Below are 18,006 nucleotides of genomic sequence, written 5' to 3' on the forward strand. Positions count from 1 at the left end.
TTCTCATCACTTTTGACACTTTTCTTTGGCATTTTGTCTCACTAGGGGATTCTGGCCCAACTGGGATACCATAGTCCAAAGCAGACAAGAGACCCTTTGGTCAGCATACTGGTTGGTCTCATTGGGCCATCAGAGGGAGTTACAAGGCCAGGGCCCCTGGAATAAGTTCTTCTGTGTCTTCCTAGCACACACGGCAATTGTAAATTAAGGAGTCATTTGTGTGAAGACATGTTCCACACCCTCACTGAACAGCCAGGCCACAACTGTTCTAACAGGGTGCTTGAAACAGTGGGGACCATGTTAATACGTGCTAAATATTGGGACTGTCCGCCACATGGAGCCAGGTCAGCAAGACGGACATGCCTCATCCGTCTAGACCAAGGCTTCTTAACTGACGCGTGCTGTGGCACAAAACCTACAGATCTCCACCCAGAAAAACGTTTCTGAGAGCATAAAATATATGAGATTACAAAGGGGATCAGCTGTATTGGAAAACATCTGTGGTTTTAAATGTGCTACTTTATTAACACATTAAATAACAAGATCCTGTGGCAGACTCACAGCTCCTGACATTTCAAAGTAGTGGTGAGCATAGCCGATACGTTTAAATACCTGAAACAACCATAAGGTGAAATGAAAATATCTGTGAATCTTGCTGTAGGCAAAGCCACAGGTACTTGTGATAGTAAGATGGCTTTACTGTCTACAATGTACAAGCAAAGGAGGTACTAGATTTCACCTAGAGAGAATAAAGATGTAATTTTCCCCATGCAGTTTCACGGCGCCCCCCACCCCGAGTTTTATCCTCGGACGCTCTGGTTAAGAAGCCCAGGTCTAGACCTGTGTCGCTGGCATTCTAGACCAAGAGCACCTTGGGGTGGAAGCCTTGGACCACTTTTCTCTGTCTCCTACTGTGCACCTCTCACAGTCTCTGGCACGTGAAAGGGGATCAGTACTTGCTTTAAAGGACAGAAGCATAAAAATAAATCCCCACTTGGTGGACCCTGCATGTTTGCTGGAGACGCCCGGCTGGGCATCATGGGAAACTAAGCCCTAGGGTCACAGCAAAGAGCATCGTCCAGCATTCATTCTGGTTTCTTTTCGTCTGGAGGAAATACCTTGGAGCAGGTGATGGTGAAGAGGCTGGTGGGCTGCCAGGACAGCCGTCATCTCATCATGGTCGGAAGGATGGATGTACTCGTAAATGCTGTTGCCCGTGAGCTCCACCTGCCGCGGAAAGGAAGGAAGCGGTCAGGAATCTTCTCTAGGACTTCGGGGAGGTGGAGAGGTGAAGGTGTAAGGTGTATTATAGGTACGCACCTGCCGGGGAGAGACAGGACCTTGATCTCTGTGCACAGCCCACACCTTACCCTCACACAGAAATGTCTGCCTTTTCTCAGTCAGCGCCAAGCTGTCTCCCAACAAGGCCAGGGGGGCGTCCTGAGCAGGAGTGCAGGATGGAAAAGGTGCACTATGGACCGGGAGACCCTCCTGGCCTGGGGAGCATCCTTCACACGGGAGGCGGCTTAAATCAGACCAGAGCCAGCCCCATCCTTCACCTGCTGCCTGTGGGGACTGGTGGCCAGGAGGCCAGTGGCCACGTCCAGAGCAGGGTCCCTGCGACAGCTCGTGCACACGGAGGCTGAGCACGGGAGCCTCGGGGGCACCCTGTGCTCGAGGAAGACTCACCCCCAGCAAGGTCTTTTCCTTCGGACCCTGCTGGGCCTTTCATGCGGGCAGAAACCTGTCTGTGGCCTTCCTGGTCCAGGGTGCCCGTGCTAACCCCACGGCTCCCGCCCTTGGGTGCGGCTGGGCAGCTGTGGGTCACTCCAGAGAGCCACATGACCTTGGGGCTGCTCCCCCGACATTCGGAACACCACCTACTTCCAGACACACCCCACAGAGGACAGCGCTTAGTCCCTGTTGGACTGGACCCTGCTTTGCAGGCACGGGCATTTCCAGGCCAGCACCATAGTTACGATCTTTCCACAGAGGTGCCCGGAGACACAGGTCCTAACCTTGAGAATTTTTGATTGTTCTCCCAAACACAAGTGTCATGATAGGGGACAGAGATTCTCAGGACCTGGGCCCCTCATCCATCGGAAGATGGGCAGTGGCATAGAATGTTCCAGAAACCACCACCAACGGTGCAGCCTTCTGAGCAGTGGTGGGGTGGTGGTGGATCCTCTTGCAGAGATCAACAGTGCAGACAAGGACAGTGAGTCAGCGTCAGCGCACCTAGAGTACTGTGGGGGGGCAGTGATGGTACTCCTACTGCAGCCAGTGGGAGCCCCACAGCCCAGTTCAGGAAGATGCTGAGAGAGTGAGGAACTGCCTTGGCGTGGCACAGAGCCTTGGGTGGCTCCGGGGACTTTCTCAGCCCCGCCCCCAGGGGACAGGGCGAGATCAGAGAGCAAAGCCAGGCTGGTCCCAATCACCCCCTCGTTATTTTTATTTATTTATTTATTTTTGCGGTACGCGGGCCTCTCACTGTTGTGGCCTCTCCCGTTGCGGAGCACAGGCTCCGGACGCGCAGGCTCAGCGGCCATGGCTCACGGGCCCAGCTGCTCCGCGGCATGTGGGATCTTCCCGGACCGGGGCACGAACCCGTGTCCCCTGCATCGGCAGGCGGACTCTCAACCACTGCGCCACCAGGGAAGCCCCCCCTCGTTATTTTTAAGTGTGTCTTGTCGCCCGTTTTTCTGGCTGCCCTCAATCGGAGCAGAGACTCAATCCTCGGTAAAGGGGCAGCCCTGACCGTTTCACCTCACACAGCAGGGCAGCCCCAGCCAGGCCGTTTAATGGAGAGGCTCTCCCAGGAGCCACCGTTCCAAATCAGCGTCAAGGCCATAATCTCTTTACTCGGGACCAGGGGGCTGCAGAGAGGTGAAGTCAGTCCCACTCCACCCAGCCACTTCTCCCAATGTGTTAAGATGTGTGAGTTGCCTTTTAATTCAGAACAAGTTATGTTTCTGGCCTGCTACGTAATCTTGTCCCTAAAACAGGTTTCCCAGTTCTATTTTCTGCATTATTCATGGAATGTTTTTCCCAATATTATACAGAGCAACGGAGAGAATCCTCCTACAGAAATGTTCCCTCTCCACCTCCCCAGCCTGGCACTTTGCTAATGACCCAAATGGATATTTGTCTATGTAAAAAGTTACTACAGGATTTCATTAAAAATAAAAAAAATAAAAATGAAATATCCTCCTTTTAAGTCAGTCCTGTTAATCCTTAAAAAGTTTAAATAAATCAGCAACACTCAAGTCAGCCATTTGGGACAGGACAATCTCCTTTTTCCTGAGGGCAGCCCTAGAGATGCTGTCCGGTGGACAGTGATAGAGGCTCATAAATAAGGGAGCTATTGTTTAAATTGATTCACAATTTCAATGGTTTATTTTAAAAACGAAAAACTAAAAAATAGAATTTGTGTGTGTGTTGGCCTATCCTTTCTCCCTTACCCAGGTTTTTAGAGAAAAATGACAATTCTGGTTTGCTCCAAGTTCTCTTTGAGAAAAAAGTAACTGATGTCTTTTTAGAGAAACACCTTCGTACATTTGCAAAAAGACTTGAATCTGGGCTCATAGAGATCCGATTTGCGTTTTAATCCCAATGTAGCTTCATCTGTTTCCAAAGATCCCATTCTCATCACATGCCTTTGGAGAGTGAGAAGAGTGAAGGTCCATGAATTAAGAGGTTTGATTTTCTCAATACTCGGGTTAGTGATAAACCTCTAAGGCTGTCTAGCAAGTAAAGTAGTCTTCAAATAACGGAAATGTTTTGAAAGACAAATTTTAGAATGATAAAACAGCACTGACCTTGACTTAAAATTAAGGTTGACATGGTGTTTCCTGTATTGACATATCTATTCGTGCTTTTGAATGTTGAAAGAAATGTGACTACCTCACCAAAAAAAAAAAAAAAAATTATGGTTGTTGCTATAAAACTCCCCAGGTCTCATACAACAACCTTATTAAAACAGACCTTCAATGTGATATTTTAGTATCTGTAAAACCCAGCTAACTACAAAATGAATTGCTTTCCTACTAAGAGCTTTTTTATGTTTTGCTGAATAGCTTTTCTTCCTGCCAAGAAAACTACATATGATAAATACAGCACTAAATGGATATATTCTGGGTCAGAAGGGGAAACTCACCCAGTACTCTGGAAACACACATTACTCTGCTTTGGGTGTTTTGCTGACTATGGTAAATTAACTATTTAAAAAAAAGATGGTTTGGGTTTCAGGGTTCAAGTTATGTCAACAAACATTAAACGCTGTTCTTTCTCTTTATTTCAAAAGTGAAAGGATTAGGTCTTATGGCCCCAAACAACACCATGGTTATTTTTACAGTTGTGCTTCCGGCCACGCTCTCAAATATTACATTTTCCTTTATGTATCTCATGAACAGCTATTTCATACATATCTATATTATGTGAGAATGTATACTAGTTACCTAGATGTTATATACCATATGCAACTTCAGTAAGGAGATTTAAACCACAAGGATACTTTAAAATGTTTGAAGAAATACACAGCAGGTATGCAGGACTTTTTTCCTTCTTCAAATATAAGTTCATTACGTTAACCAAAAAACCATGAAACTAAATCATTTAATAAACTTGGTGGATAAAAAGTGCTTCCCCAACTCTACATCTTCCAAGTAGATGTGTGTCTATATGGTTTATTTTGTAGTATGAATATGCGCATACACCAAATAGAATTTTCAAGCAGAAGGCTAACTCGTTTCCCAACTTGCACTATGGGCTGAGGAGACAATTAGCATTTTGTGGTTCTCCCTATCATTTTTTTGGTACCAAAGTCTGACAGCCAGGATTGCTGCATTTACTAATTTAAAAGCAAGAATAAATTAATAAACTCTGCCACATGAAGTAGACTTCTTATTCCAATACATGCTTTTTAAAAAGTTCAATAGGGCGTCCCTGGTGGCGCAGTGGTTGAGAGTCCGCCTGCCGATGCAGGGGACACGGGTTTGTGCCCCGGTCCGGGAAGATCCCACATGCCGCAGAGCGGCTGGGCCCGTGAGCCATGGCTGCTGAGCCTGCGCGTCCGGAGCCTGTGCTCCGCAAAGGGAGAGGCCACAACAGTGAGAGGCCCGCGTACCGCAAAAAAAAAAAAAAAAAGTTCAATAAAAGGCTCTGAATTGGGATGGGCTTATAACACATAAAGAATCGTTTTTATATTCTCAAATAGTTCAGAAAGTTATTTAGATAGTGCAGATTAAAAAAAAACCCCACCAGTTTGCTATGAATTATCACACAATTATGGCAAACCTAGGAGCTTATGTTCCTTAGGAGCTGCTAACATAGAGTTTAACCCCGAATTAATGTGAAAGATGTCGTTACTTAGAGATACTGTTATAGAGAATAATTGGAAGTTCTTGGAACACAGAAGGGCGTTACGTAAATATAAGCTATTACTGCCCGTATTCATCAGAAAACCTGTTTAAAAGGTTACTCTGACTAGTGGGTAAAATTTTATTCACACTTTTATCTCTGGTGATGAAAAAATATCTTGAAGCCTATTTTAATTAAAGTTTTCATGTTTGATATGTTTGTCTGACTTATACTACTGCTAGTAAAAATAATCTAAAAGGTGCAAAAAAATTTTTTTAAACAGAAGTTGGGTATTTGACATTCTTTTCAATACCTTATTTTACTATTTAAGAAGACAGAAAAAAATACACATTGTGATTCTGCCTAGATTTCCTTCTGCAGAGTTAATTGGGAAGAGGAGGCAGATTTGAGGGCAAAGTTTGTTGTTGCTTATTTAAACAGTTCACCGTGAAACACTCCCCAGACATCAGCGTGAAAGTGTTTTTGTAGCTGGAGACTGATACTGAGATAGTCCCGCCAGGAGATCAGAAAAAAATTAGCCGTCCTACACGGACAGGCAGTTTGACTTATTTTAAATGGACACTTCTCCTGGCAACATACAGACAAAAGGCATCTTTACAATTTTTTTCGAAAATTCAAAATTATGATATACAAAGTTTTACGTCTGCATTAGGACCAAAAGGAAATATAATTTAAATTCCAATTCTGCTTAAATTTCCTTTCTTGGTCATTTGTAGAGACGTGGATGGATCTAGAGACTGTCACACAGAGTGAAGTAAGTCAGAAAGAGAAAAACAAGTATCGTATAATAATGCATATATGCGGAACCTAGAAAAATGGTACAGATGAACCGGTTTGCAGGGCAGAAAGTGAGACACAGATGTAGAGAACAAACATATGGACACCAAGGGGGGAAAGCTGTGGGGGGATGGTGGGATGAGCTGGGAGATTGGGATTGACATGTATACACTAATATGTATAAAATATGTAACTAATAAGAACCTGCTGTATAAAAAAATAAATTAAATAAAATTCAAAAATCCAAAGAAAAAAAATTTCCTTTCGTGGCGTTTATCATGAACAGGAAGTATATTTGTTACCTATCCAATGTTTTGGTCATTCTTAATTACTGTGTTCAAAAACAATCATTTTTGTTTCCCACGTGAAAAGAGAAAAATGACAGAGAGCGAAAGAGAGATGTAAAATGCCAGACTGAGCAGCCTGACAGAATGAACTGGAAGGTCCTGATATGTGCACAGTGCCTTATGATGTGCCAGAACATTCCCCATGACTAATTATCCCTAACATGTGCCCACCAAAGTATGCTATTTGAAGCGACTTTTCTGCTATTTGAAGTACAGTTCTAATGAAACTTACAATGCCTAGCTTTTGTGGAGCTCCTTATAGTTTATAAATCACATGGGCCCTTGGTATGTTTCTCACCATGATCCTGAAAGAGTAGTAGAGCAGGCACTATTTTCTTATTTAAGTTATGGTTCAGAGAGGTCAACTGCCTGCCCTTATCAGACAATGAAAACCATACAACAAAATGCATTTCCCTTTTTGCTTTGACTGCTAGGGAGCTCAGATCTAAATTTAATATTCAGTAAAGGTGACTCTATCGGTTTTAAAGTATGTTTGACCAGTCATTTTATTTTTTGACCAGCCATTTTTAAAGTATGTGAAATGTTTTGTCTTGTTTGTGACATTATTATAAGACATCAAAGGTTTTATAAGTTACAATTTAAAAAGTTAAGGAATCTGATCAAAGGCACTCAGCCACAGATCAAGTCAGGAGTAGAAACCAGTCTGGGTCTAACTAAAGGGCCTTAAATAATTCTAAATATTCAGAGAACAATGAGGTGGAAATTCAGAGAATAATAACTTTGGAAAATATAAAAAGAGAAAATTTCATATTTCCAATAGTATTTCCCATTCCACAAGTACACTAATCCCATGAGTCACATAGGTGAAAGAGACAAGCCTTAATAAATCTCATCTGGGAGAACTGGTGTCATAAAAGAAGAGAAGAGGAAGAGAACAGAAAACGCCAAACAATTTTAATATGTGATTCGCTTTAGAAGACTTTGCAGAAGAAAACACACAGGCGCAGAAACCCACTTGGACATGGATAAGGATATACATCCACTGGAAAAGAAGGTTGTAAACAAATGGAAAGTTTAAAAAACATCTTGGCAGAAAAAGAAGAGGAATACACCAGATGCAGGTTTCCAAATTGGTAATTTTGTTTTTCAATGAGAAAGCCCAAGCCACTTTAATTGGCATGTTTTATTTTGGCTTAACTACAGGAGGAGGTTGGTGCAGTACAGATTATTCATGTGCCTCCTGGGAGCCCATTTCCTGGATCTAATTAATTCTAGTGTGTCTTCAGTTGTAATGAAAAAAAAAGCACTCCGATAATTCACAATGTAAAGAAATATTTAGCCCCTATATGTATAACACAATGTGACTCTTAGAATCATGATCCATGCTTGTTAAATCAGAAATGTGAATGGCAACAACCAGTAGACTCTCCCACCATCCAGAATGGCCACAGCCCAGACAAGCAGCCAAATCCTCTACCAAACGCTTGGCTTGACGGGATAGAGAAAACAGTGCACCTCTCTCCTCCAGGGAATGAACCCCTTTTAGAAAACAGTTTCAGAAAAATCGGTAATATTTAAATGTTCTAAAGAAACCAGGACCTTGCTGTGCAAAACAGTAGTAAACTGAGTTTTATGAGTTTCTATCACAAGCATATAAAATGCTTTACTGAAACGACCACTGAACTGGAAAAACTCAGGAAAAATTACCCTGAATTCCATGTGAACACTCATAAATCTACCCCCCCTTTTCTCTCTCCCCAAAGCACATTCTGCATAAAATCCATGTTCTACATCAGCTTGCCTCTCTTTCATAGCAACTCACAATACCACGTGCAGACCATCAAGCGTGGACTGAAAAATCTCCCTTTGTGAAGCTCTTGTTAGCGGCAGAGAACTTTACTGTATAAGCAGAGTCCAGGCTATTGGACAAGGCTGACTGTTGCAAAGACATTACGAGGCATTAGCCCCAAAGGAAAAAGAAAGTAGAAAAGTGAAACATACCAGGGAGAAGAAAAGCCCCGCGGGCCGGCCGAAAAAGACGATTTTGTAATTTTGGATTATGGTTCAGGCACAAAAGTAGACACTAGGACAGACTCATTTTCAAGTTGGGTAAGGCTGTCAAGATCCGCCAACGCTTAACTTATTATTTTGGTTGTACGTAAAATTAGTCAATACCCACCTGGGACAAGCCTAAATGCACAGAAGCTGTTTCCGAAATATACATGATTTTGCCGTCAGATGCTACCACAAAAACAAATCCATCCAAAGTCTGTAAAAGAAAAAGCATCAGGGTAAGAGATAATAGACAGTAGAGTTAAATCTGATCATTGTACTGGCACTGGATGGAGAAATGTATAAAGTATTAAATCAACGTATATTGCTAAATGCAGAAACGGCGCCCCGGGGCCATGAGAAGGACTATAGGTTTAGTTCCCCAGCCAGGCTCTCAGATGCTTTTAAAGGACTTTAAAAACAGTCTTACATCTACATCACAAAAATCATGCAAAGCATTTGAGAATTCCTATCATGCTCAGTTTAAACGTAATAGCTTTATTGTTGGGGTTATTTTAGCACTTAGCACAAATCCGGAGTTCTATGGTACTTAGGGGAAAATCTACCGCTGTATAGACCATTTCATGTCATAATTGGCAGCTGTTTATACCACTAGAACATATGCTTTATTTGCCACAATTTTCTAGTTATCCCTAAGTACCATTTGAATAATAAATTCCGAACACTACCACTCCCCAGAAAATAAAATACCTGGTTATTTTTAACAGACTATGTCTACAAAATTAATTATTTAGAATCTGCAAGAGATCAAACAACCTTTGCAAAATTCAAGGAGAAAAAGTATCAATTTCTGAAAAATTAAAGCTACCTACATGATATTCTGATTTTGCCTAACTTGGCTAGCCCTCAAAAAAATAAAGTAAAATTATAAGAGGTAATTAAGTCAAATAAAGGGTAATGATTATATTTATGTGTGGCAAGGATAAAAAGACTAAATTATTTTTGAAAAAAGTGAACTGCATTTCATTTACTCATTCATATTTTAGATCCAGAACCAAAGAAAAGCAATAAAGTTGGTGAAAGACCCATACAACCCACAACATTGCCCCCATAAAAATATTCCAAATTAATTTCTGGCCACAAATTCTACTTTTACAGCATGTAATTGAAACCAGATTACCTTTGGTTTTTCTAAATCCACCCCCTCTTTGGAGGGGGGCCTAAAAAGAATGTAGAAGTGAAACCTGAAAGATATCCTTACATTCTGCTATCTCAAATACAGTTTTGCTGCAAAAACTTCTTTGCCAACTAAGCTATCATTAGCTTTCCCTGTGCTGAGGTTGAAATCAACATTTTGATTATAAGCCCGATTTTCATGTTTCTAACTCAGCTACAAAGTATTTCCCCAACTAAACTCCTTTTCAAAGATATAAACTATTCAGCAATTTCTGAAGTTATCCACGTTTTGGTGCATTTTGCATTCTTGCTTAACTCCAAAATCATTAAAGAGATACATTTAATGAAATAGTATCGGACAGCCAGCCATATGAGTAAAAGAGAAAAAGTTATCAAAATTAAATTCTGAAGGTTGCCAGCGGCAGCTTAAAAAATAATACTCTTAATGGAAAATGTTGGTTATGCTTTCATAGCTGCAAACGACCTAATGCGCTTGCGAGTATATTAACTGCAAAGCCGCCCATCCACAGACACACTCCAGAATTAAATAAATGTACAGTGGAGAAACTTGGGGGCGTTGACTTTGCTGCCAGGTTTTCACTGGAGCTCCCTGGCACTTAGTTGTCTCTGATATTAGTGTCACTTATAATATGTAGGAGCATCAAACACTTAAAATACCGCGCACGGAGCTGGACCCGAGCTTGCGGGAAGAGCAAAGGGCGCGCGGGAAGGGCTCCAAGAGCACCATTTCCCGGCCGGCTCCCACACCACTAGCTTTACGCTGTAAAAGCCTAGGGTTTCAAATACATCCCGGGATCTTCTCTTCCCCAGCGCATGCATTTAAAAAAATAAATCACACTAGGGCATTTGGGGCAAAAGAGTTTTGAAAAGATCTGCTTTTTCGAAGCGCGGAGCCGACTCGCTGACCCAAGACACAGAGTTTTTTTCCCCCTTATAAAGAAAACACAAAATAGAAGGAGGAAATGCAAAATAGCTCTCGGTAGGCATTTTTCGGTGGCAGAGACAAATGACGGGAGGGGGAATGAATCGGGTCGTTGATGAGGCTCTGTAAAGGGCATTTGAAAGATTCCGAGACACGAGGCGTTTCTGTGCCCACCTAGCGCCAGCCGCGGATTTGGAAGTGGCCGGTCGTGCGCACGGTTACCCCACCCGAGCCCCAGACACCGCGAAGGAAATCCGAGGTCAGGGGCGGTTTAGTAACCGCGGACTGAATGGCTCCGGGCTGGGGCGCTAAGCGGCTGACACAAACCAAGCAAGGACTTCCTCCGTGAGCCAGGTGACCCCGGAGGTCGCACCATGTCGTGAGCTGGACCGCTCAAGAGCTGGACCACTTGAGTTGAACAAGGCTCCACCACTTGCTGTGGAACCTCAGGCATGTTGCTTAACCTTTCTGTGCCTCAACTTCCTGCTCTGAAAAAACTGCAGTTAAAAATAGAACGCACTCTAGGTGGCTGGTGAAGAGAGATGATATAGTAAGATTCAGAAAGGCTTCTGGCCGGTAGCAAACTCTCAGTAAATGCCAACTGCTAATACTCAATTATTATTATTTTTTTTTTTGCGTTACGCGGGCCTCTCACTGTTGTGGCCTCTCCCGTTGCGGAGCACAGGCTCCGGACGCGCAGGCTCAGCGGCCATGGCTCACGGGCCCAGCCGCTCCGCGGCATGTGGGATCCTCCCGGACCGGGGCACGAACCCGTATCCGCTGCATCGGCAGGCGGACTCTCAACCACTGCGCCACCAGGGAAGGCCGTAATACTCAATTATTGATGCCGTCTCTCCCCTATTGCAATCTCTCCAGACACACACAATTGTCAGACGCTTTAGGCTGCCTCCCTCTGGCTCAGAGCAGCCGGATCACTCCTTCTCTGGCTCCGGCGCCTGGCACAGCGTCTGGCACAGAGCAAGAGCTCCATAAAAGTTTGCCGAAGGAAGTAAGGTTGGAGAGGACTTAACCACACCCAGGGGCGCCCTTCGGCCTAGGTCTCGTGGGCTAGAGAGTCCTGGGGTTGGGGCGGGGGAGAGGGTGCCAGGTGTGGGGTTGATGGGGGGCTGGCCTGAGGCTGCCCCGGTTGAGCGGAATCCACACGCAGTCCCGGCCCTCCGAGGGGAGCTGGGGGGAATTGGCCCGAAGTCCGATCGCTGCCTCGGGAGACCTCTGCAGTCTGGGGGCGGCCTGTGGATCCGCCCGGGGCTCCTTGACGAGGGACCCCTGGAGACTGGGGCGGTGGGGTCGGAAGGGAGCCCCTACCCGGGCGGGCCTGGGCCGTTGGCGGCGGCGGCGCTTTTCACCCCGCGGCGGCCGTACTACCTGCAGCAGGTGCGATCCCAGCTCCTTGGCGACGCTGTCCAGGGGCCCCGCGCGGCTCGGCTGTCCCCACGCGTCTCCTAAACCTGGACGGGGAATAAAGCAAACCGGTAAACAGCAGCGCGCAGCCAGAGGCCTCGGCACCCGGCGCCCCGCCGGCCGTCGCCCCTTTGCCTTCGATTAAAAAGGAAAAGGCCAGAGGAGAAATTCCCGCCGAGGCCTTGGTGTCCAAGCCGGCCAGGCCCACAGCTCCCGTGGGTCGCCCGCGTGCTCACGGCTCTGAAATTGCTGTTTTATTGGAAATGCCACAAAGTAATCTAATCTGCTTTGAAATCGGCCATCCTCGTAGCCAAACGGCGATATCGATTTGACCAGTAAATATTCCCCCAAGGGTCCTTCCTCTCTCCCTTCCCTGCGCCGCCGGCAGCCATGCACTTTCCCAAAGACAGAGAGGCCCGAACGTAAAGCCCTCGCCGTCCTGGAGGCAGCTTTTCGGCATTAAAACGACAAAACAAACAAACAAATAAACCAAAAACCCCAAAACTTTTTCAACCCCCTGTCATCTCTCCCCTCCCCCGCCCAGGACTCTCCAGCCCTCACAGGGGCCCCAGGAGCGCCCACCCTCTTCCAATCCAAGAGCTACAGCCTGGGAAGGGGTTACCTGGGGGCTTCCAGAAGGCGAACTCCTAAGTCGCCAGCGGCGGGCGGGGTACGGGCCGAAGGCGGGGAGAGCCGTGTGTATACTAGACGGTAACTGGGAGGTGTTTGTTGGCACATAACTGGGGTCTCCCAGCCCCTCCGCTTCTTAACTGTCCCTCCAAGGCCTCCGTTGCTCCCCACCACCTCCCCGAAGGCCACCAGTGTTGCAGAAGGCGCACCAGGGCCAAGGCAGCCCAGCTCGAGAGAACATCTCTCTCCTGCGCCCCCCCCCCCCCCGGCTCAGCTGCCGTGACCCCGGAGATCCCAGGCTTTGCCTGCACGCCCGGGAGGAAGCAGGAAAGCCGGGTGAGATTGCGGCTCTAAGCGCCAGCTGGGAGAACCCCAGCCGCTCCCAGGCGTCCTGCTGGCGGCCTGGCCCGAAACCCTCCAGCGAGCGCCGCGGCCCGGGCGCGAGGCCGCAAAGACCCGGGACCGCTGTGCTAGCAACAGCCCCCCATCCCCCGCGAAGAACGCCCCCCAGGCTCTAGGCCCCTCGCGCGCCTCCCCCCAGGGCTGCGACCCTGCGGGTGAGCTGTGGGTCGCGCGGGCGCGTCCGTCTCCCCTCCCACCAGAATTGCAGGTCTGACCGGCCCCCTGCCCGCTGCTCCGGGAGTGTGCGACCAGGGGCCAGAGCGAATCCGAGGCCCATTCCCAAGACCGAAAAGCCCCTCCAAGCAGGCGGCGGCGAGTGGGTTTCCAGAGAGGGTCGCGCAGGCACCCTGGGTCTCCCCACTGTCCTTGGGGCGCCCGGGGCATCGCGGCTTCTGGAACCCTCGATCCTAGCAGGCGGAAAATGCACCTCCAGGCCCAGGGCCCCCGCAGAGACTTTGGAGACCCTTCTTTCGGCAACTTCTATTACGCAACTAAGAAAGGGATGGTCTGTAATTCTCCTCCTGGGCTCTGGAATTAGAGGTTTATCCTGGTCTCCCTGTGGCTAATCTCCACATATTCCGACCTCCCAAATATGACCACAGCCCCGCACCCCCCAGATTCCAGCACGTGAACGGAGGTGTCTCTTTAACCCCAGAAAAATCACTGCCCACCCCACTCTCACTCCCAAGGATGACCACAGTGACCATATTTTAGGGCCACTGGCTCTCACGGTAGGTCCTTCCTCCCAGCACCCAAGAGGCCGGCCTACTGGTGGTGGCGTTGACTCCATTTAACCAGAAATGGAAAGACCCAAAATGTAGAAGCCTCCGGGCCCTGAATGAAGAAAAACATAACAAGGGCCCAGGAATTCTGATGTCCGAAAATGGACAAAGGCGCCCCTGTAACTGTCCTTTACCTGCTCCTGGGCCCGTCCCCTGGTTTGGGCCAAGCCACCTTTGCCCGGCTCTCTGTGGACAGTGAGCTCCACCTCCAGCCTTGGCTCCTGACAGGGCCTGGGGCTGAGTGACCTGGGGATATCTGCACCTTCTTCGGGAATGACCCCCAAACCGAACTCCCCTGCCTGGGTCTCCCAAAAGCCTTGTCGAAAGCTCTGGCCTCACATGTAAAAAGTGCATTGGCTGCACAGGACAATTTTTCCGTATAATTCAAAGCCTGTTCTCTTACATCATTATAATTTTGCGTATCATTTCTTGATGCCTCCGCTTCGCCAGCGGGGAGTTGGGCCTGGCACGAGGTGGGGCCGATGGTGGGGAGGCTCTCCTTAAGCATCCCTACCCCCTGCCAACTCACAGGGTGATAATGCTGTAGTCAACTCTTCCGTTAGAAACCTCTATGGGCGACACTTTTCCCCTGGGCCCACCAAAATCTCCTTTGGGCTGGATGCAGAGACTAAATAAGGTAAGGTTTGTAACAAAAAAAAATCATCTTGTTACTGTAAAGCCATACATGCTCCTGAAAACGTGAGGCACTAGCCCTGTGGCCCTTATCTAGACCTAACAAAGGGCTTTATTTGTTAGAAAAATGAGGGCAGGAGTGTAAGAAAAGACCGCGCTAAGCTCCTCCAAGGTCATCAGCCATTGGTGGTCTGTTTTGCCTGATTCTGGGAAATCCACACCCCACCCCATCCCAATGACTGCAGGGGAGCAAGGCAGGGGAGGTTCCAAACCTGGCCTGTAGTTTCCGGCCAGGGTTTGGGGTCCTGCTTGCCCTACATGTGTCAATAGGGGAATCAGATGGGCACTCCCTGCTACTGGGAATCCAGATGGCCAGGTCACTGGGGAGGGGGGTCAGCCACTAGGTCGGAGGGAAAGGGAACCAAGTGTCCCCTTTTCCCCTCTGCCTCCAAGGGTTTGTGGGTACTTGCACGTGGACCCACACTCAGCGAGCGGGCTGTTTGGTTTAAACCCTGTCAGGCCCTGCCCACCACAGAAGCTACCTAAATACGGTCCCTCCTCTCTGGGTGCTCAGTCAGTCAGTCAACAAACAGCTCTTGGGTGCCTGCTGTACCAGGTCCTCAGCCAGGTGCAGGTCACAGACCATAAACATCAAATCACACCAACGATCTGATCTCCCAGTAAAGGCGACATTGTGCAGGGGTTCCCTCACTGTGAGATAGAGTCACCCTCTCAGATGAGGGGGACACACGAGTTGAGACCTGAAGGAGGCAGTTAGGTTTGCTCCTTCCTCTGGACCCGTGAGCAGGACTCACTGTGGCCAGTGACCAATGGGTCCTGCCCCAGAGAAGGGTCTAGACTTGGATAAAAACTTCCAGGATGGATGGTGGTTCTCACACTTCCCTGAGGGCAACCTTGGGTATCTAAAATGGTGGCAATTCAGTTCTCTTCCGGCCTTGGAATGGTTCGCGGTCACTGGGTCCCTGAAAAGCCCGGCCCTTGCCGCCTTTTAGAAACCCACAGCAGCACAGCGGCCCAGAGGGGGTGTGAAGGGGGTGGTAGGTAGAGACGCCCCAACAGGGTTTGGCTCTGGGTGGGGGAAGGGAGGGGATTCCAGCCCGGCCTGCCTGGCCACGGGCACAGACCACGGACGACGCAAGCGCCCGGAGACCCGGTCGCCTGATGCTTAGACCTTGCAGGATGGGAGGGTGCCTCGGCCGAGCCCGCGCTCAGGAGCGCGCGTGGCCAGCGCCGCGCTGGCCAGGCTTCCAGTCCGCGCCCCGGAGCTCCCCGAGCCGGTCTTGGGCGCTGGCCTCCGGGTGCTGAATCTGCGGCGCCCGCGCTCCACGACCTCCCTCCCACCTCCAGGGCCCCCCGCAGCTCTGGAGTTCCCGTCGCCACTGCCGAGCTTCCCGCCCCGCCTCTGTGAACTTTCCCTCCCGGACCCGGCGCACAGCCTGGCAGGCTTCCAAGTAGAGACGGGGAGAGGGTTGTAAAAACCCACTTTATTCTAAAAAATAAGTCTACTTAAAAAAAAAAAACTACATTATTTCGGGCTGCGGCAGGGAAAGGCCTCGGATCTGTGACTCCATGTCGGGCTAGGGCGAGTTTCTCCTCAGCAAACCCTCTAAATCAAAGCGTTTCCATTCCCGACAACAATTTCTAGGACCGCCCCAACCCCCGCACCTTCCCTTGGCACTCAGGGGTGTGTGTGTGTGTGTGTGTGTGTGCGCGCGTGCACTGAGTGGGAAGGACTCTGCCTGAATGTAAACCCAGACAAATGCAGCCACTGGAATAATTCAGGCCTCCAACCCCATTTACTGTGCGTGTGACATGTTCACTTCTTCAGAGTAAAAAGTTGTGGTGAGTGTTGCAGTCCCTGCCTCTCTCTCGCCCACACCTGTCTGGGATCTTGGTGGGAAGCGGGAAGAGGGGCTCTGTTCTCTTCCCACGATCGGCCTCAGCTTCCAGCTCCACTCCTGAGCTGGGACCTGCAGCCAGTCCCTCCTCGAGCCCTTTGAGTACAAGTGCCTGGAGGGGAGGCCACCCTCAGCCCCACAGCTGGGCACAGGAACCCCAGCTCCTAGGAAGAGGCCTAACCCTGGTGATTGGCCGGGGAGCTCCTGCAGCCCTGACTTGTACCTCCTGGAGCCCAGCGTGGATCACCAGATGGGGGAACTTGCCCTGCATCCTGCCCAGCGTGGTCACCACGCAGCTATGGCCAGAGAGCAGCAGGCTTCTCCCACCCCGGGTGCTTCTGTGTTCCCACAGTGCCCCGTCTCCAGAAGTGAAGGCCACGCTGCAAAGAGGGCAGGGAGCCCCTGGGCCCCAGCGTTTCCCTGAGCCCTGTGAGTAACAGGCCTTCCCAACCACATTAACTCACTAAGCTTTCAATTCCGAGTCCACTGCCAGAGCCAGCCTTGCTCTCCTGCCCTCTTCCCTGCCCTCCTACCTTCCACTTCTCAGTTCGCAGTTAAAGGGGAGAAAACGGTGGGAACCCAGAAAACAGCTCATCTTCCAACTCCAGGCAGTGAGTCCCGGAGGTCCACCAAGTGGGGCGCGCCACCGTTAAGGTCGCATCTGGCCCGAGGAAGGCAGTGAGCTCACAGGAAGGACTGACTGGAGTAAGAACACGGTAGATTTCCACCTGCGCCCGCCTGCTTCCTCATACCCGATCCCGGGAACCCTGCGCAGCGATGGAGTTGCTAATGGGCCCATTTTACAGACAAGGAGACAGAGGCCCAGCAGGGCAGCTTGACAGAGCTGAGCCTTGAATCGGCAGTCTGGCTTGCCAGCACCCCCAAGCTTGCGGACTGGCCTCTTTGCGGAGTGTCCACCTGGCTCCAGTCGCCTCTCTGCTCCTGCCCTGGGGCTTCTCCGAGCTCCTCTTTCTCTCCTCCTGCCTGGGGGTCTCAGGATGAAAGGAGCCGAGGCCAGCAGCCTCTCCTGCGCACAGAAACACAGGCGACGCAGTGGCCTTCCCGCCTGCCCTGCCCTCGCGGGGGACCTTGGGAAAGGCCCGCCCCTCTCAGGCCTCAATTTCCTCAAATACTGAGGGTTAGTCTGGCGATTCCTGTGGTTCCTTCGGACTGTGCTCTTCATTTTCTAACTCCCAAAGTCCTAACTTGGCTTCTAGATGCTTCTTCACCCAGGGATCCGGCTTGGCTATCACTCAGCGAGGCCGCGCTGGGCACATCGGGTCCGCTCGGTATCTTTCCGTTCGCTGCCGAGAGCCGGAGCAGGTCCAGGAGTTCCCGCCGCGGCGCAGGACCAGGCTGGCCGCTAAAGCCTCCCTGACGCCCGCGTCCGGACCCTCGCAGCTCCGCCAGGCCCCGTCCGCCTCCCGCACCGCCTCCCCGGCGCAGCCTCCCGAGAACAGGTTAAATCAGTTTCGGGTGCTGCTTCCGCGCTCCCACCCTTTGTCCTTCAGAGCCCCGGGAGGGGCGAAAGAGTCATTTTGCGTAATTGAGGTCTTTCTAAACGCTTCTTTTCCTCTGCCCCAGGCACCCAGCTCCTCTAGTCTCCAGTCGCAGACTGACTG

The 18,006-nt window shown here is 49.4% G+C and overlaps 1 protein-coding gene across 1 annotated transcript in view; it reads right to left on the reverse strand.

Annotated features, from left to right (window-relative positions):
- The window catches only part of SIM2 (SIM bHLH transcription factor 2), a gene marked incomplete at its 3' end in the record, with an annotated part of 45,874 nt that overhangs the window by 24,720 nt on the left and 3,148 nt on the right, over positions 1 to 18,006 (reverse strand). Inside the window, exons 2-4 of the mRNA XM_081235160.1 lie at positions 11,983 to 12,065; positions 8,644 to 8,733; positions 1,119 to 1,227 (exon numbers count right to left, since the gene is read on the reverse strand). Coding sequence (XP_081091286.1) covers positions 1,119 to 1,227; positions 8,644 to 8,733; positions 11,983 to 12,065 — 282 coding nt within the window. The remainder of the gene's footprint in view (positions 1 to 1,118; positions 1,228 to 8,643; positions 8,734 to 11,982; positions 12,066 to 18,006) is intronic.

The sequence above is a fragment of the Mesoplodon bidens genome, assembly GCF_964165515.1.
Source record: "Mesoplodon bidens genome assembly, chromosome: 5".
Classification (NCBI taxonomy): Eukaryota; Metazoa; Chordata; class Mammalia; order Artiodactyla; family Ziphiidae; genus Mesoplodon; species Mesoplodon bidens.